Genomic DNA, 20,702 nt, shown 5'->3' on the forward strand with positions numbered 1-20,702 from the left:
GAAGTCACCTCGGGCAGAAAACAGCCACTGGAGGGTGAGGCCCCGACTCTGTGAACACAGGGCCAAACAAGAGGGAGATTGAGGTAGTGAGAGAGAGGGAGAGTGTGAGAGAGAGAGAGTGAGGGAGGGAGAGAGAGAGAGATTGATGGAGAGAGTGAGTGTGAGCGAGAGAGTGAGAGGGAGAGGGAGTGTGAGGGAGAGAGGGAGTGTGAGGGAGAGAGGGAGTGTGAGAGTGAGGGAGTGTGAGAGGGAGAGAGAGAGGGCGAGAGAGGGAGTGTGAGGGAGAGAGAGGGAGTGTGAGAGAGAGAGAGAGAGAGGGAGGGAGAGAGAGGGAGGGAGAGAGAGAGAGATTGATGGAGGGAGATTGTGAGGGGGAGAGAGTGAGAGGGAGTGTGAGAGGGAGAGAGGGAATGTGAGAGGGAGAGAGAGAGGGAGTGTGAGAGGGAGGGAGAGGGAGTGTGAGGGAGAGAGGGAGTGTGAGAGTGAGGGAGTGTGAGAGGGAGAGAGAGAGGGCGAGAGAGGGAGTGTGAGGGCGAGAGAGGGAGTGTGAGGGAGAGAGAGGGAGTGTGAGAGGGAGAGAGAGAGGGAGGGAGAGAGAGAGAGAGATTGATGGAGGGAGATTGTGAGGGAGAGAGAGTGAGAGGGAGTGTGAGAGGGAGAGAGAGGGAGAGAGGGAGAGAGAGGGAGTGTGAGAGGGAGAGAGAGGGAGGGAGAGAGAGATTGATGGAGGGAGATTGTGAGGGGGAGGGAGTGAGAGGGAGGGAGTGAGTGAGAGTGAGGGAGAGTGAGCGGGGGTGAGAGGAGGGAGAGATAGAAATAGAGAGAGGGTGAGGGAGAGGGGAGAGAGAGAGTGAGGGAGAGAGAGAGAAGTCATTGTTTTTAACATGATTTTTAACAAAACATTTATTTCCATGCTTAATGTATCTTTTTCTCTCATTATATCCCAGTACAACTCCCTCTACACTGTCCCATCAAACACTCCCAGGGCAGGTACAGCACGGGTTAGATACAGAGTAAAGCTCCCTCTGCACTGTCCCATCAAACACTCCCAGGGCAGGTACAACACGGGTTAGATACAGAGTAAAGCTCCCTCTACACTGTCCCATCAAACACTCCCAGGGCAGGTACAACACGGGTTAGATACAGAGTAAAGCTCCCTCTACACTGTCCCTTCAAACACTCCCAGGGCAGGTACAGCACGGGTTAGATACAGAGTAAAGCTCACACTACACTGTCCCATCAAACACTCCCAGGGCAGGTGCAGCACGGGGTTAGATACAGAGTAAAGCTCCCTCTACACTGTCCCATCCAACACTCCCAGGGCAGGTACAGCACGGGTTAGATACAGAGTAAAGCTCCCTCTAAACTGTCCCATCAAACACTCCCAGGGCAGGTACAACACGGGTTAGATACAGAGTAAAGCTCCCTCTACACTGTCCCATCAAACACTCCCAGGGCAGGTACAGCACGGGTTAGATACAGAGTAAAGCTCCCTCTACAATTCCCCATCAAACAATCCCAGGGCAGGTACAGCACGGATTAGATACAGAGTAAAGCTCCCTCTACACTGTCCCATCAAACACTCCCAGGGCAGGTACAGCACGGGTTAGGTACAGAGTAATGCTCCTTCTACACTGTCCCATCAAACACACCCAGGGCAGATACAGCACGGGTTAGATACAGAGTAAAGCTCCCTCTACACCCATCAAACACTCCCAGGGCAGGTACAGCATGTATTGATTTCTTTGTGGGTTCAATGACGAGACATTTATGAAAGAGAATGTCTTTTAATCTAAAGCTTGTTCAACTATGTTAACAGCATTACAGAAGACACCATCTTGGAGATCCATCTAAAACGAAACCAAAACTAACCTGCTTGTCTCTCACATGCCCTCTGCTGGTCAGGCATAAATAATCAATCAGGCAAATATGCTGGTAAGGCATAAATAATCAAACAGGCAAATACCATCACCATTTGCTGATATCATTACATCTCCCTTTCTTAAAACAAAAGTATTTTACTTTTATCTAACAACGTTTTCTTTGTATTACTCTGCATTTTAACTGTAACACTTAATGAACTTACATTATCATTATCATAGAGTTATACAGCACGGATAGAGGCCCTTCGGCCCATCATGTCCGTGCCGGCCATCAAGCCCTGTCTAATCTAATCCCATATTCCAGCATTTGGTCCGTAGCCTTGTATGTTATGGCATTTCAAGTGCTCATCCAAATGCTTCTTCAAAGTTGAGGGGGTTCCTGCCTCCACAACCCTTTCAGGCAGTGAGTTCCAGACTCCAACCACCCTCTGGGTGAAAAAGTTCTTTCTCAAATCCCCTCTAAACCTCCCGCCCTTTACCTTGAATCTATGCCCCCTAGTTATTGACCCTTCTACTAAGGGAAAAAGCTCCTCAGTATCCATCCTATCTATGCCCCTCATAATTTTGTACACAAAAATGATCAAGGTTTTTTAACCTTGTTTTGTGTGTTCACATGAAATATGTAAATACCTAGAACTTGAAGAAAGAATAAGATAACATTACTTCCTTCTATAACAAGAGTCCTTAAATTTGCTCAATGAGTCTCTCAGGAGGCTTCACGTGTCTTGAGGATTTTCTGATTGATTGTCCTTGAATCTGAGTTGTTGCCTCAGATGATGATTTCTCAGCTGTGTGATCAGGTTGTTCAACAGTATCAGTCTTTTGACCTGCTGTGTGATCAGGTTGTTCAACAGTATCAGTCTTTTGACCTGCTGTGGCTGGTCCCATGAGAAGATCCCGACGATTTCTTCGCAGAACAGCACCCTCATCTGTCTGAATGGTGTATGATCTTGGTTGAACTTCACTCAGGACAGTTCCCTTCTGAGTCCATATGTTTGTTTTGTCTTTGAACCTTACTTGGTCACCAGTGTGGAGTTCAGGTAGGTTTTGTGTTCCTCTGTCATAGTAGTACTTTTGCTTTTCTTTCTGTTGTTCTTTGAACTTCCTCACTTTCTCCCCCTCTTTTGTTTTCAGGAGGTTCTCCGGGATGGGTAGGTTTGACCTTAGCAGACGTCCCATAAGGAGTTGGGCTGGTGACATACCACACTCGAGTGGCGTTGTGCGGTATACAAGCATGCTCTGGTAGAAGTCAGTTCCACTGTCTTTTGCCTTGTACATCAGTCTTTTCACTGTCTGGACCGATTTTTCCACTAGTCCATTGGACTGTGGAAAGTGAGGACTTGACGTTGTGTGGACAAAGTCCCACTCTTTGGCAAAGTGTCGGAAACTTGCATTGTAAAACTGGGGTCCGTTGTCTGTGAAGACCTCGCTTGCCACGCCATGTCTGGAGAATATGGTTTTCATACATCTTATCACAGCATCTGCAGTGGTGGTGTACAGTCTACAAACCTCTGGATACAGGGAGTAATAGTCTGTGACTACAAGATAGTCCTTCCCTTGACATACGAATAGGTCAGCGCCTACCTTCTGGTAAGGTCTGTCTGGCGCTGGGTGTGGCTTTAGTGGTTCTACCGGATTGCTTGCTCGATATTTCAGGCATATTGTGCAGTTTGACGCCTCATTTGTCACATCTTGGTTGATTCGTGGCCAGTACATCACCTCTCGTGCTCTTTTCTTACACTTTTCGATTCCCAGATGTCCTCCATGGATCCTTTTTAGCATCTCTTTTCTCAGACTCTTTGGGATAACTATTTTACTTCCTTTGTAGATGATGTCTTCGACCACCGATAGTTCCGCCCTGCAGTTCCAGTACTCTGCCATGTCAGGTGAGCAGTCTTGCTTCATGTTGGGCCATCCATCCAAGATGCTTTTCCTCAGTCGTCTCATTGTTTCATCTTTGTTTGTCTCAGTCTTTATGAGCTCCATTTTTGCATCTGCTATGGGCAGTGCACTTGTGATCATGTCCACGTAGGCGTTCACTTTTTCATCCATTTTGGTGTTTGCGGGCTCACTTGGGTCTACAGCTCTGGACAACGTGTCTGCTGTATACATCAGCTTACCCGGTGTGTACGCAACATTCAGTGTATAGCGTTGCAGCCTGATCATCATTCTTTGTATTCTAAGCGGACAGCTATTTAGTGGCTTTTGGAACAATGCAATCAAGGGCTTATGGTCAGTCTCTACACTGATTGCTTGTCCTGACACAAACTGGTGAAATCTTTCACAGGCGTATGTGATGCTGAGCAGCTCCTTTTCTATTTGAGCATATCGCATCTCCGCGTCTGTCATTGAGCGCGATGCATATGCAATAGGTTGCCAGTAGTCATATTTTTGCAGAAGAACGGCACCGAGCCCACTCTGTGATGCATCTGATGATATCTTGATGGGTCTCGCTGGGTCATAAAACCTCAGAACTGATTCCTCTGTGAGCAGTTTCTTTAGATCGCTCCATGACTTCTCATGCTCATGATTCCATTCCCATTCTATGTTCTTTTCAGTTAGTCGTCTCAGTGGCGCCATCTTTTCTGAGAGGTTGGATATGAATTTACCCATGTAGTTGATCATTCCATTTAACCTCTGCATGTCCATTTTGCATTGTGGCTTTGGCATATTCTCAATGGCGGACACGTTTCTGGGATCTGGTCTGATGCCCTCACTGCTAAGGATATCTCCCACGAATGTCAGTTCTGTCACCCCGAGCTGGCATTTCTCTCTATTCAGCTTCAGGTTTGTTTTCCTTGTTGCTTCCAGCACTTTTTTCAGTCTCTCGTCATGCTCAGTTCTCGTGGTTCCCCATACTATGATGTCATCCATTGAGGTATCAACTCCCTTCAGGTGCTCATAGATCATATGGATAGTTTTGTGATACACTTCAGGAGCTGAGGCAATGCCAAATGGTAACCTTAGGAATCAGTATCTGCCAAATGGACTGTTGAACGTGCACAGTCTTGAACTTGCTTCGTCCAGTTTCATCTGCCAAAATCCTGATGATGCATCTAACTTGCTGAAATACTTTGCATTTGCAAACTGTGACATGATTTCCTCACGTGTAGGAAGCTTGAAGTGCTCTCTCTTTATTGCTCTGTTTAGATCTCTTGGATCCAGGCAAATTCTGAGCTTTCCATTCTTTTTGTCCACAACGACGAGGGAACTCACCCACTCAGTTGGCTCATCTATCTTCTGAATCACGTTCAGGCTTTCCATCCTGTCCAATTCTGCCTTCAGTTGCTTTTGAAGAGCAAACGGAACTTTTCTGCATGGATGTATGACCGTTGGCATACTTTTATCTACTCTGATCGTGTGTTCTCCTGGAAGGCAGCCTAGACCCTGAAATAGGTCGTTGTACTCTTTCATGAGTTCATCATAGACTGTCTCTCCTTCGCTTTCCACAACGAGGACTCTCTTTACCAGGTTCAGTCTCTCACAGGCTATTAAACCTAGTATGGCCTGCACATCCTTTGGCACCACAATTAATGCTAGCGTGTGCTCTCTGTCCTTGTGTGTCACTTTGACAATACATTTTCCTTTCACTGGTATATCAGTACCTGAGTATCCTGTCACTTTCATTTTTATTCCATGTATCTTTGGTCTGGGTCTAATTTTCTTAAAATCAGTCTCTGATATCACATTAACTTGTGCTCCAGTATCCAATTTAAATGGAATGTGTATGTCATTCACTTTTAGTGTCAACATCCAGTCTCTTTTTTCTTCTTTTTTGTTTTCAGACACGACATCTACATAGAACTCCTCTATCTCGCTTTCATCTACTGTATGGACCTTGCTTTGTTGCGCTTGTTTCTTATAGCAACGGGCATAATGGTTGTTTTTGTTGCAACTATTGCATGTTTTACCATATGCTGGACACTTTTTTGGTGGATGCTGTGTACCGCATCGACTACATGACTTTCGATTGCCCCTTTCATTTTTGTTCGCTGGCCACGCCTCTTTTTTCACATTGGCGCTCTTTTTGTTAAACGGTTTGTGTCCGTTCATTCTCACTGCATCCACGTTGCAGCTACTGTCACTGAACAGCTCCTTTGCCTGCGACTTCACAGTCTCTGTAGCCCTACACAGTGCTATGGCTTTTCCCAGGTCTAGATTTTGCTCTCTTAGCAGTCTTTCCCTTAGACCATTATCTGGAATACTACACACCAGTCTGTCTTTTATCAGCGAGTCTGTCAGTCCCCCAAATTCACACGTTTTGCTTCTGTTTCTCAGTTCAGTCACATACTGATCAATAGTCTCTCCCGTTTTCTGTACACGTGAAAAATTTGTGCCTCTCAAACGTCACGTTACGTTTAGGTATGCAGTAGGCCTCAAACTGTTCCATTATTTTATCCAGCTTCATTTTGTCCCCATCAGCAGCGAATGTGAAGTTATTATACACCTCCAGCGCTTCATCACCCACGACATGTAAGAACACTGACGCTTTCATTTTATCACTTTTCTCGTCAGCTCCGATTGCCGCTACATACAACTCCAAACGTTGTTTGAATCTCCTCCAATTTTCAGCCACATTACCTGTCAACTGAAGCTTCGCCGGTGGGTGTAATCCCTCCATTTTTTCACTTCGTTAGCTATTCTTCAAAGGTAAGTAATGATGTTCTCTTTTGGCTTGCTAATATGTGGAGAGCTGATTTAACTTCAGATTTTTCCTCTTCATCTCTTTCAATCACTTCTGACACCATGTATTGATTTCTTTGTGGGTTCAATGATGAGACATTTATGAAAGAGAATGTCTTTTAATCTAAAGCTTGTTCAACTATGTTAACAGCATTACAGGAGACACCATCTTAGAGATCCATCTAAAACGAAACCAAAACGAACCTTCTTGTCTCTCACATGCCCTCTGCTGGTCAGGCATAAATAATCAATCAGGCAAATATGCTGGTAAGGCATAAATAATCAAACAGGCAAATACCATCACTATTTGCTGATATCATTACACAGCACGGGTTAGATACAGAGTAAAGCTCTCTCTACACTGTCCCTTCAAACACTCCCGGGGCAGGTACAGCACACTCCCAGGGCATGTATAGCACGGGTTAGATACAGAGTAAATCTTCCTCTACACTGTCCCATCAAACACTCCCAGGGCAGGTACAGCACGGAGTTAGATACAGAGTAAAGCTCCCTCTACACTGTCCCATCAAACACTCCCAGGGCAGGTATAGCACGGGTTAGATACAGAGTAAAGCTCCCTCTACACTGTCCCATCAAACACTCCAGGGGCAGGTACAGCATGGGTTAGATACAGAGTAAAGCTCCCTCTACACTGTCCCATCAAACACTCCAGGGGCAGGTACAGCACGGGTTAGATACAGAGTAAATCTCCCTCTACCCTGTCCCATCAAACACTCCCAGGGCAGGTACGGCACGGGTTAGATACAGAGTAAAGCTCCCTCTACACTGTCCCATCAAACACTCCAGGGGCAGGTACAGCATGGGTTAGATACAGAGTAAAGCTCCCTCTACACTGTCCCCATCAAACACTCCCAGGGCAGGTACAGCACGGGTTAGATACAGAGTAAAGCTCCCTCTACATTGTTGCATCAAACACTCCAGGGGCAGGTACAGCACGGGTTAGATACAGAGTAAAGCTCCCTCTACACTGTCCCATCAAACAGTCCTGGGGCAGGTACGGCACGGGTTAGATACAGGTGGTTAGTGCAGTGTAAGAGAACCTGTACCTGTAGTTCCTTTGAGAAGGTGCGGAGCTGGGTGATGTAGTTGAGAGTCACTTCTTTGTACACGTTGTAGTTGAGGTGCAGCAAGTCGTTGTGGGTCAGTTTAAGCACCATCTGTCCGACCATCTCCGCGATTGACCGGCTCACGTCCGACAGCCTGCCGTTCAGTTTCCCATTCAGCCAGTCGTAGGTGTCCAGTTTGGTGTTGAGAACCGGGTACATCTGGTCAAACTGCGGAGAGAAACGAGCCACACAGTGATCCCGGGCGGGGCGTTATGACACTGTTCCACTATCCATTGCACTTGGCGCAGATTCTCCTGCATTTCTATAGCACCTTTCACGACCTCAGGACGTCCCAAAGCGCTTCCCAGCAACTAAAGTACTTTTTTGAGGTGTGGTCACTGTTCTGCTGTTGGAGACACAGCAGCCAATTTGCGCACAGCAAGATCCAACAAACAAGCAATATGGTAATGACCGGATAATCTGTTTTAGTGATGTTGGTTGAGGGATAAATATTGGCCCCAGGACAACTCCTCCACTCTTCTTACAATAGCGGCCAGTGGGATCTTTTACGTCCACCTGGGGAGGGTAGACGGGGGCCTCGGTTTGACGTCTCATCCGAAAGACGGCACCTCCGACAGTGCGGCGCTCCCTCAGCGCTGGCACCGGGAACATTAGCCTGGATGATGGGCTCAAGTCTCTGGAGTGGGGCTCGAACCCACGACCTAGATCTGACTCAGAGGCGAGGGTGCTACCCACTGAACCACGGCTGACACCTAATACAATGAGGTTGGATACTAGCATGACACTCGATTGAAACAAACCACCAAGAAATCCAGACAGAGGGCACTCTGCTCGACTCGGACAGGACAGTCCCCTCCTGCAGAGGGATTCATCGCCATCGCCGCTCCCCAAGCTCAGCAAGCGCAGTGGCTGATTAAAGACGAGCCAATTTCAATATGAACAAAATCATTTCATAGAATCACACAGCACAGAAGGAGGCCATTCGGCCCATCGTGCCTGTGCCGGCTCTTTGAAAGAGCTCTCCAATAAGTCCCACTCCCCCCCTGCTCTTTCCCTGTAGCCTTGCAAATTTCACCTTTTTAAGTATTTATCCAATTCTCTTTTGAAAGTTACTATCGAATCTGCTTCCACCGCCCTTTCAGGCAGCGCGTTCCAGATCACAATAACTCGCTGAGTAAATAAAATTCTCCCCCTCTTCCTCTGGTTCTTTTGCCAATCGCCTTAAATCTGTGTCCTCTGATCCGGGACCTTCGGACGCCCAGATGGGAGCAGGAGCCGGAGAGGAGAGCAGTTTGAAAGGAGCGGGAGACGGAGAGGGAACCCGGTTACCAGGACGTCAAGTGGGACAGCCAGGGGTAATGTGTAGGCCAGGTGTGTGGAGGAGACACGCAGGCTACTAGAGTCACCAGCGCCATGGAGAGGACATTAAAGAGTCGCTGTCGGCCCAGTAGATGGCGTCGGTACCACGGCGGCTGAAGATTGTCGGGCAGGAGTGCGGGAAAGGCGGAGCGAGGCGCGAGCGGACCCTATTGTGATGGCGCCGATGAAGATGGCTGCCGTCCCTGCGGGCTCCGTGCGTACCAGGCAGCTAAGTGTCCTTTGCTGCTTGGTGCGCTCGGCTCGTTAAGAAAAAAGCATTTCACTGACTGGATTTCACTTGTTGTATTTGGTTACGTGACAAATAAAAATTGAAATTGAAATTGGTTACCGACCCTCCTTCCAGTGGAAACAGTTTCTCCTTATTTACTCTATCGAAACCCCTCATGATTTTGAACACCTCTATTAAATCTCCACTTAACCTTCTCCGCTCTAAGGAGAACAACCCCAGCATCTCCAGTCTCTCCACATAACTGAATTGTTTAAATGTGATTTACACCTGATTTTGCTCGCCTCCTTTGCTCATCTAGCACCTCCTGCTGGCTGCTCTCAGTTACTGCTCTCAATATTCCTCGTCCTGGTGTGGCCTCGTCCCCTCCAAGTTTTGTGCCCCTTCTGTTCCTCTCCTCCCCACCTCCCGATATCACCGTGATACATTCCACAGTGGCCGGCAGCCCCTCGCTGCCCCCCTCCCCCCGCCTCACTTACCCCGCCCAAGCTGCCATCCTACATACAGGAAACTTTCGTTTAAACGGAGGTTAAATGCTCTATCCACCGGCAAAATTCAGGAGTTGGTTCGGATAACTTTTTTTTAACTTTTCGTTGCTTTTTTTCTCCATTTGTGCCTCTGCGAGCGTCTAGCTGAAGCTGTTGCTTAGCTACAGAGACGCTTGCAAGCTGCGCCGACTGTTTTGAAGCTGTTGCTAAGCAACAGGGTTTGTTGCTTCAGACGGAGCTCTGAAGCTCCGTATGTTTTAACATTAGCGCTCGTTTCTCCGGCAGTGTTGATCGACCGGCACCAGCTCGGTCCCGTCAGTGCCGGATACCAGAAAGTTTCCTGTACAAAAAGAAAATCCTGCGGATGCTGGAGATCTGAAATAAATACAGAAAATGCTGGAGACACTCAGCAGGTCAGGCAGCATCTGCGGAGAGAGAAACAGAGTTAACGTTTCAGGTCGATGACCTTTCGTCAGAACTGACGAAGGGTCATCGACCTGAAACGTTAACTCTGTTTCTCTCTTCACAGATGCTGCCTGACCTGCTGAGTTTCTCCAGCATTTTCTGTTTTTATGCCATCCTACATATATCTTTTTGCCGGCTATTCGACTGCAACAGGCAGCATGGCCGTGCCTGATTCTGGCCTGGTCCGCTGTCCGTACATTTTCCAGCTGGGATCGCCAGGACAGCGATCAGGAGCCGGACCCCTGGGTGATTATTCTTTCACATCCTATTTCCCTGCCCCCTCTCCTTCGCTAACCCAGAGGCACTGAGGCTAATTATACCCAAAACACCCTGGCTTTTTAATTAGTTCACGGGATGTGGGCGTCGCTGGCAAGGCCGACATTTATTACCCATCCCTAATTGCCCTTGAGAAGGTGGTGGTGAGCCACCTTCTTGAACCGCTGCAGTCCGTGTGGTGAAGGTGCTCCCACAGTGCTGTTAGGGAGGGAGTTCCAGGATTTTGACCCAGCGACGGTGAAGGATCGGCCGATATATTTCCAAGTCAGGATGGTGTGTGACTTGGAGGGGAACTTGGAGGTGGTGGTGTTCCCATGCGCCTGCTGCCCTTGTCCTTCTAGGTGGAAGAGGTCGCGGGTTTGGGAGGTGCTGCCGAAGAAGCCTTGGCGAGTTGCTGCAGTGCATCTTGTAGACGGTGCACACTGCAGCCACGGTGCGCCGGTGGTGGAGGGAGTGAATGTTTAAGGTGGTGGATGGGGTGCCAATCAAGCGGGCTGCTTTGTCCTGGATGGTGTCGAGCTTCTTGAGTGTTGTTGGAGCTGCTCTCATCCAGGTAAGTGGAGAGTATTCCATCACACTCCTGACTTGTGCCTTGTAGATGGTGGAAAGGCTTTGGGGAGTCAGGAGGTGAGACACTCGCTGCAGAATTCCCAGCCTCTGGCCTGCTCTTGTAGCCACAGTATTTATGTGGCTGGTCCAGTTAAGTTTCTGGTCAATGGTGACCCCCAGGATGTTGTTGGTGGGGGATTCGGACCAGACATCATCCTTCTGCTCTGTTTGGCTCAGAACCGCCCCTGGTACTGCGGCCTTTACCGCTAGTGGCCACCATGAGGGAGCAGTCTCTCCTTATTGCAGCTACCTCCAGCCTGGCTATACCACGCCTGCTGGACGGTGACACTCTCCTGGCCGGTCTACCACCTTCCACCCGCCGTAAACTCAAGCTCATCCAACACTCGGCTGCCCCGTGCCCTAACTCGCACTGAGTCCCGTTCACCCATCACCCGCTGAACTCGCTGACCTACATTGGCTCCCAGTACGGCCTCGCCCCCTCCCTATCTCTGTAACCTCCTCCAGCCCCACCCACAACCCTCCCCGAGATAATTCTGGCCTCTTGAGCATCCCCGATTTTAATCGCTCCACCATTGGCGGCCGTGCCTTCAGCTGCCTGGGCCCCAAACTCTGGAATTCACTCCCTAAACCTCCCCGCCTTTCTCTCTCCTCCTTTAAGACGCTCCTTAAAACCGACCTCTCTGACCAAGCTTTTGTTCCCCTGACGTAATAAAGACTCACTACGCACTTGGCTGTACATAAAGCAAGGCTTTAATCGACTTGTAACAAAACATGGAGGTCTAGTTAGTAGTCACTAGCTTCCTGTTTCCAGACTGTCTCTGGCCAAGCTGAGCCCACACCCGAGTATTTATACTCCTCGGGCGGTGCCCTCAGCTGGCCGTTCAGTAGTACTTCCTGAGTTACTTCTTGTAGAAGTTGCGATTTATGACATCCCCTGCCCCTAGTTTCTCCTTATGTGGTTCGGTGTCAAATTTTGCTTGATAATTGCTCCTGTGAAGCATCTTAGGGACCTTTTACTACGCTAAAGGTGCTATATAAATCAGGTTGTTGTTGCTGTTGTGATGGGCGGGGGAGGGGATGTGGGGGGAGGGGGGATTCCGGCAGCTGTAACTCACCTCCCCAAAGCTGAGCTCCATGGCGGGCACGCCGGCAAAGGCGGTGAAGGGATAGGCGCTGCTCTCCATGGTGAGTGGCTGCATCCTGTGCCGAGAGGATGGAACAGATTTAGTACAGTGTCTTTTGGCTACACTTTAATCTGCCGGCATTTCTCTCCGGTCCCTGTCTTATGTTAATTGTCCTTGACTCGACGGTACGCCAGGAGCTGAAGGTTTCATAGAATCGTAGGGGGGGGGGGGGGGGAAAGTCGGTGTCGCCCCTCTTTGTGGGGCGCTAACTTCGCCAGGGCGCTACCTTTAGCACCCCGTGCCGTAAATTGAGTGGTAGCGCCCCAAGCAGGAGGCGGGACGTTACCAGAAGTGCTCCCCCTCCCTCTTGGGGCGCTACCGTTCAATATCGCGGCGTTATATACAACAGCGGGAGGTGTTAGCGGCGCCGTGCCCAGGCGCTAAGGGCTTTGCGCCCCCCCGTAAGCGCCCCCCCGGGAGGCGCAAAGTAACCCAATTTTCCCCCCGTAGAATGACACAGCACAGAAAGAGGCCATTCGGCCCATCGTGCCTGTGCTGGCTCTTTGAACGAGCTCTCCAATTAGTCCCACTCCCCTGCTCGATCCCCACGACCCGGCACATTTCTCCCCTTCAAGTATTTATCCAATTCCTCTTTTGAAAATTACTATAGAATCTGCTTCCACCGCCCTTTCAGGCAGCGCGTTCCAGATCATAACTCGCTGCGTAAAAAAAATTCTCCTCCTCTCCCCCTCTGGCTTTTTTGCCGATTATCTTAAATCCGTGTCCTCTGGCTGCCAGCAGACAGACGTACCACAGCCTGTGCGACCGGTCCTTGAGCTGGAGGCGCACTCAGACCCCAGCTCCAAAGCCTCTCGTCTCTCCTGTGTGATCGGATTTGCTCAGGTGATGTGAATGACGGCTGGCCCCACCTCACCCGCCTCACTTGTGCTAAATCCGTTCAGGGAAAGCCATTCGTAGAAATAATTGGGTTTCAGTTTGTGGAGCTGGGTGGGATCAGACCTCACCGCGGGAAGGAATTGCAGTGCGTTCTCGTGAGACGCCCCCGCCCTCCATCCCCCCCTTTCCACCCCCCACCCCCGCCAATACTGTACGTACATTTGGTCGATTGAGTCAGGATCCTGGGCCGTGATCTGGTCATAGACGCTCTGACCACTCTGCTTCGGGCTGCCAACCTGTCGCAACGAAGGACACGTAGGTTCAGAGCTCACAGCTGTGTTTGTGCGCGTTAGACAGAGTGTGTTTGTGTGTCTGTGTGTGTTTGCGTGTGTGTCTGTGTGTGTGTGTGTCTGTGTGTGTGTCTGTGTGTGAGTCTGTGTGTTTGTGTGATGTCTGTCTGTATGTGTGTGTGTCTGTGTGTGTGAGAGATGTCTGTGTGTGTGTCTGATGTCTGTCTGTGTGTTTGTGTGATGTCTGTCTGTCTGTGTATATGTGTGTGTTTGTGTTTGTGTCTGTGTGTGCGTGGGTTTGCGCGTGTGTGTCAACATTCCCGTTAAGCTGCGTGGCCGCTCACTGGCTGTTCAACGGAAATAGTCACGCATGTGCAAACATTTGAATGGGCCGCACAGCCGGTTAAAGTGTCCTTACACGAAAAAAAAATTACAGGGAACATTGGTGTGTGTGTGTGAGCGTGTGTTTGTGTGTGCGTGTGTGAGCTTGTGTCTGAGCGTGTGTTTGTGTCCGAGCGTGTGTTTGTGTGTGTGTGTGTGTGTGTGTCTGAGCGTGTGTTTGTGTGTGTTTGTGTGTGTTTGTGTGTGTGTGTGTCTGAGCGTGTGTTTGTGTATGTGTCTGAGCGTGTGTTTGTGTGTGTGTCTGAGCGTGTGTTTGTGTGTGTGTCTGAGCGTGTGTTTGTGCATGTGTGACTGAGCGTGTGTTTGTGTGTGTGTGCCTGAGCGTGTGTGTGTGTGTGAGCATGTGTTTGTGTCTGAGTGTGTGTTTGTGTGTGTGTGTCTGAGCGTGTGTTTGTGTGTGTGTGTCTGAGCGTGTGTTTGTGTGTGTGTGTCTGAGTGTGTGTTTGTGTGTGTGTCTGAGCGTGTGTTTGTGTGTGTGTGTCTGAGCGTGTGTTTGTGTGTGTGTGTCTGAGTGTGTGTTTGTGTGTGTGTGTCTGAGCGTGTGTGTCTGAGTGTGTGTTTGTGTGTATGTGTCTGAGCGTGTGTTTGTGTGTGTGTGTCTGAGCGTGCGTTTGTGTCTGAGCGTGTGTTTGTGTGTGTGTGTCTGAGCGTGTGTCTGAGTGTGTGTTTGTGTGTGTGTGTCTGAGCGTGTGTTTGTGTGTGTGTGTCTGAGCGTGTGTTTGTGTGTGTGTGTCTGAGCGTGTGTGTGTGTGTCTGAGCGTGTGTTTGTGTGTGTGTGTCTGAGCGTGTGTTTGTGTGTGTGTGTCCGAGTATGTGTTTGTGTGTGCGTGTTATCTATTTTTGCGTTAATACCCCGTGCCCGCCATGCTACCCTGTGACGGTCAGGTCTGGGGTCCTGTTGATGCTGGTGTGTCCAGCCTGGGACTGTTCTCCGCTCTGTGGGCTGGGGGTTCTCGGGTGAACCAAGCTCTGCATCTCGCCTGATATCAGAGTGTTCGGCTCCTGGATCACACACTGCCGCGATCCCGTGTCACGACTTGGAGCTCTGAGGGACATTCTCACCCTTGAAAGGAGATATCCGAGCGGCGATCCCACAGAGGCTTGTGGGATAGATACCGGCAAAGTTAAATCGGGAACATTGCCTTAAATTTAATCGTGTCTGTGCTGGCTGTTTGAAAAAACGATCGAATTAGGTCTAAATAAGGGAAAGGTAAATATCCGACCTCTAAGCCCCTTCTTCTGGTTTCCACTCAGCCACATGTTTAAGATGAGCAATGGAGTTGATAGGAACTATTCCTTCTGGTGAATGGCATCCAGAACAAGGAGGCATAACCTTAAAATTAGAGCCAGGCCTGTAGTGTATGTAACCTGTACTACCTTAAGAGGATACCTTAAGGTGAAGGACTACTTTTTAACAGCTCCTGTACATTGTAGTACCGGTAGTGACCACACCGGTATATAAACCCTGTGGAGTAATATGTATCTCAGTTCCCGCTCTGACCCTCAATCACTAAAGACCTGTTTAGTTACTCTCTGTTGTCTGTGTCGTGTTATTTATAATAACTGCACTTGTAAACACAGACTCAACAGTGGCGACGAGTCTGATCGAACCTAGCAGCAGTTTTGCATCACCTCCCCCAGTACTGAATCTGGGGTACATTGGAAGGAGGCTGCGTCCTGGAACACGGGCGTTGATCAAGGGCATCCGCCCTCAGCATCCTGCAGAGCGGTGCATCGCAAGGGAAGCCATCGAGAACCGGGCTTGGTTTCCTGGCCACGAAGTCCAGCATAAGGGCTGGCTACAGGTAGTGCGCAACCCTTCGAAGGCAGCGGCGGGTAAGCCCGATCGAGCGGCACGGGGGGAAGACGGCCGAGCTTGTCGGAGGGAGAAGGGGAGGAAAGCATAGAGGGCGGAGAACAAGACCGCAGCCGGTGTCAGGGGCCGGACTGCAATCGCGGGGCAGAGACGCGCAGCAGCCAGAAAGGCGCTCCATTGCCACGAGGACCGCAGAAAGCGGTGTGGCAACAACAACAACAGCAGCTCAAGGAAGCGCACATACAGGGAAAAACAAGTGCAGGAAGGACCGCTGTGAGGCGTGGGCAGCAGCAGCGCGGGAAAAGACGCCATCTTGAGCCAGCGGAGAAGAAGACGAGCGCGGGAGTCGCCACCTTAAATTTAAAAAAAAATAAATAATAATATCCGAAGGGAAAGAAGAAACTCAGCTAGGATGCCAAAAACAGGCAACATTACTGCATTCGACAACGATGTGGAAGATTGGTCCACTTATGTGGAACGCATCGAAGTTTATTGTAGAGCGAATGAAGTGCCGGATGATAAGAAAGCACTAACCCTATTAAACTTGATGGGTGCGAAGACGTACGGGTTATTGAGGAACCTGATAACCCCAGATAAACCGGTAGAAAAAAGTTTCACGGATATTGTTGCTATCCTGCAGGAGCACCGAAACCCTACACCGCTGCTGATAGCAGAACGATTTAAATTCTACAAGAGGAATCAGCATAAAGATGAGAGTAACGCTGATTACCTTACGGAATTACGCAAGCTATCAAAGCACTGTCAGTTCGGAGCAGGACTGGCAGATTCCCTACGGGACAAATTCGTCTGCGGTCTCCTGAGCGAAGGAACCCAGAAAAGGCTACTCTCAGAGAAAGAGTTGACACTGGACAAGGCTTTCAGCGTGGCCATATCGTATGAAGCAGCAGCACGGGGAGCTGCGGAAATACAGCAAAAGCCACCTGAATTCAGCACCAATGAAATGGCATTGGGTGCAGTAAAGTGCTATCGTTGCGGTAGGACAATGCATGACCAGAACCAATGCTGGTTCAAAGACAAAGAATGCAGGCAATGTGGCAAACTTGGTCACATAGCGAGAGTCTGCCGGTCAGGAAAGAAGACCAACAGCAAAAAGTCACCGCAGGAGAAGTACAAAAAAGTACATAAAGTGACAGAGAACAGTTCGGATGAACAGAAGACTGATTCAGACTCCAGCAGCAAGGAACTGGGTTGTCTGAAGATACATAATATGGGCAACACAGCAGACCACCAAACTATCTGGGTCATGCTCAAGATAGCAGGAGTCCAAGTGAAGATGGAATTGGACACAGGATCGGCCTTAACGGTCATAAATAAGCGAGACTACAAAAGGTTATTCTCGCACATTCCCCTGAGGGATACGAAGATTGTATTGAAAACATACACGGGGCAAAAAGTATACCCCAAAGGAAAAATAAAAGTAAACGTGGTCTACAATGGTAAAGAAAGTCAGAAAATGGACTTATATGTGTTACCTGAGGGAGGTCCGCCACTACTAGGATGTGAATGGATCCGGAAAATACAACTGGATTGGCATTCCATACGAGCACTGACTGTGGATGCCAGTAAGGAGGACGACGTCAAACCTGGACGACTGTCCAAAATCTTAGACGATGCTAAGGAGGTGTTCCAACAGGGGCTTGGGACACTGAAAGGAATTACTGCAACCATCAAGGTTGAAGAAAATGCAAGCCCAAAATTTTTCAAAGCCAGACCGGTGCCTTATGCGATACGACCTGCTGTGGAAGCAGAGCTGGAAGGGTTAGAACGTTCAGGAGTACGGTCCAAAGTGGACTGGAGCGAGTGGGCTACACCCATTGTTCCTGTCATGAAGCGATCGTTGAGCAACAAGCCTGGGGAACCTGGGAAGGTTCGCATCTGTGGTGATTTCAAAGTCACTGTTAATCCAGTTCTTCACACAGTGCAATATCCACTTCCGCGGATTGAAGATATCTTTGCTTCGCTATCTGGCGGCAAGCACTTCACCAAGATAGGCCTGGCGCAGGCGTACCTGCAGATGGAAGTTGATGAAGTGTCGAGACAGTATCTCACAATCAACACGCATAAGGGCTTATATCAGTATAATAGGCTGGTTTTTGGAGTGGCATCGGCTCCGGCTATTTGGCAACGGGCCATGGAACAAGTCTTGCAGGGAATTCCAGGGACACAGTGTTACTTGGATGACATCCTGGTTACAGGACATAACGATAGTGATCACCTCGCGAATTTGGAACAGGTGCTCATCAGATTGAAAGAATATGGGCTAAGAGCTAATCGCCAGAAATGCGAATTTTCTCAGAAGCAAATTTCGTACTGCAGCCACGTTATTGACAAGGAGGGGTTACATAAGTCCCCTGACAAGATTGAGGCAGTAGTCAAGGCTCCAGCACCGGAAAATGTGTCACAGTTGAGGTCGTTCCTCGGGCTGGTTAACTACTACCACAAGTTTTTACCAAATTTATCTACGGTGTTACACCCACTAAACACCCTCTTGCAAACGGGAATACCATGGAAGTGGAGCGATGACTGTAAGCGGGCTTTTCAGAAGAGCAAGGCGTTGATCACGTCTAAGGAAGTGTTGGCTCACTTTAACCCAACGCTACCTATTCGGTTGGCTTGTGATGCATCTCCCTATGGTATCGGGGCGGTGCTCTCACATAGGTTTCCAGATGGCTCGGAAAGGCCAGTCGCTTTTGCATCCGGATCATTGACCTCCGCTGAGTGCAACTATGCTCAGATAGATAGGGAGGCCCTCAGCCTCGTGTGGGGAGTGAAGAAATTTAACCACTACCTGCACGGACAACAGTTTACACTGCTGACAGATCATCAACCATTGGTTTCCATATTCAATCCTAAGAAGGGTGTTCCGGTAATGACGGCGCAGAGGCTTCAGAGATGGTCCCTTTTCCTAGGGGCACATCAATACGATATTGAGTTCAAAGGTACAAAGCAACATGGTAATGCTGATGGGCTGTTGCGCCTGCCACTACCTACAGCGGAAGAGGCACCGGCAGTTGACCCTGTCGAGGTATTTCACTCGACCATCATCGAATGCTTACCAGTCACCAATGCGGGTATTGAGAGAGAGACCCGAAATGACCCGACACTGTCTTGGGTCTACGGTTTGATGGTGAAGGGATGGCCAGCACATGGCGAACCACTGTTACCAGCATTCTCAGCCAGACGAGAACAGCTGTCCGTATGTCAAGGAACACTGATGTATGGAACAAGGGTGGTTATTCCTCCTAAATTACAGGAGAGAGTCTTAAAAGAATTGCATGAAGGTCATCTGGGAGGAGTCAAGATGAAAAGCCTTGCTAGGGCTTATGTGTGGTGGCCAGGTATAGACAAACAAATAGAGGACCTGACTAAAAGCTGCTCAGGGTGTCAAAAAGTTCAGAATGCACCTCCAATTGCACCGCTGCATCCGTGGGAATGGCCTTCAGCTCCATGGCAACGCGTGCATATTGACTTTGCAGGTCCATTCATGAATTCCATGTTTTTGATAGCAGTAGACGCACACTCTAAATGGCCAGAAGTGATCAAGATGTCGACCACTACCACTGAGAAGACGATTGCAGTCTTGAGAACTATATTTGCGAGGAATGGATTGCCTGAGCAAATTTGGTTCAGACAACGGACCACAGTTCGTGTCAGAAGAATTCCAGAAATGCATGAAAAAGAATGGGGTGAAACACTATACATCTGCCCCATACCATCCGGCTACAAGTGGGTTGGCTGAGAGATTTGTACAAACATTCAAAAAGGCAATAAAGGCCATGTGTGAAGATCATGTTCCACTACAACACAAGGTGGACAATTTCCTAATGGCATATCGAAATGCCACGCATGCAGTGACAAATCAAAGCCCTGCCATCATGTTCTATAACAGAAGGTTGCGGTCCCGGTTGGATTTGTTAAAACCCAATGTGAGACGGGAAGTTGAACACAAGCAATTCCAACACATAAATGAAAAGGCCACTCGGAGTTTTGAAATAGGACAACCAGTGTTGGCCAGGGACTATAGAAATGATAAATGGCAACCTGGAACAATTTATGCACGGCAGGGGCCTTTGATGTACACGGTAGACACTGGGGAGAACGTAATACGACGTCATGCTGACCAACTTGTGGGATCAAGAACAAGGGTCAACCCCATGTCTCCGGCAGAGACACCAGTTGAAGAATTTATTGAGCCTGTAGCATTTACCTCAGACTCGGTTGTATTAGATGATGTTGAATCCATAGAAGATCAATTGAATGAGTCACCCCAGCAACGGGAACAAGAGATCCCTGAAAGGCGTTATCCGGCACGGATCCGGAAGCCTCCTCAGAGACTGAACCTTTGAATATTCATCGTGTGTAAATTGTATATCTATATATATAAAAGACCTCTTCTGTCTGTCTGTCTGTCCGTTCTCTATACGTTTGAAAGTTATAGAGCGTACCGACGCGCGCGTCGCGTCAAAAGAAAGCTTGCGATTCCGGACCGGTCATAGGCATATTTACGTTTCGGCCGGACAAAGATTGCGCCCGCGGTATCCAAAAAACATTCAACGTTCCGCTCATTAGCATCTCATTAGCGACCGTGTGACATCGAGGTCGACCAATCGTACGGCGGGTTCCTGGCGCGTGCCATCCTACAGTTGAGTGTTGAGTGACTTGACGATTGACCAATCCTACGCTTCGGTGACCTGACGGTCGACCAATCGGTGCGTGTGTGGGCGGGCCTTATCGTTCTGAACCGAGGTGAGTGGCTGCCATCTTGATTTTTCACGATTTTTTCCCCACACTTTCAGTGTGTTAGGGAACTAAGGTAAATATTTGAATTATGTGTTAGGGAATTAATTAACAATTTATTTGAGTTTTATATTGTGTTTAGCAACCCCCCCCCTCCTCCTCACCCTCGCGCAGGGGGGACTCGGGGCTGCTCTCCAGGCCCGCTGCAGGCAGGCCTGCAGCTCAAAAAATTTCTCTCTCTCTCTCTCCCTCTCTCTCTCTCCTTCTCCTCTTCCCTCTCTCTCCTTCTCCTCTTCCCTCTCTCTCCTCTTCCCTCTTTCTCTCTCTCTACTTCCCCCTCTCAGGTTTGATGGTGT

The 20,702-nt window shown here is 49.0% G+C and overlaps 1 protein-coding gene across 1 annotated transcript in view; it reads right to left on the bottom strand.

Annotated features, from left to right (window-relative positions):
* Positions 1–20,702, bottom strand: part of tfr2 (transferrin receptor 2) — a 157,712-nt gene that overhangs the window by 2,394 nt on the left and 134,616 nt on the right. The window contains 4 exon segments of the mRNA XM_085977382.1: positions 1–48; positions 7,634–7,861; positions 12,175–12,259; positions 13,300–13,376. Coding sequence (XP_085833508.1) covers positions 1–48; positions 7,634–7,861; positions 12,175–12,259; positions 13,300–13,376 — 438 coding nt within the window.

Source organism: Somniosus microcephalus, unplaced genomic scaffold, assembly GCF_052327205.1.
Source record: "Somniosus microcephalus isolate GS21.2 unplaced genomic scaffold, FLI_Smic_1.0 unresolved_chr4, whole genome shotgun sequence".
Classification (NCBI taxonomy): domain Eukaryota; kingdom Metazoa; phylum Chordata; class Chondrichthyes; order Squaliformes; family Somniosidae; genus Somniosus; species Somniosus microcephalus.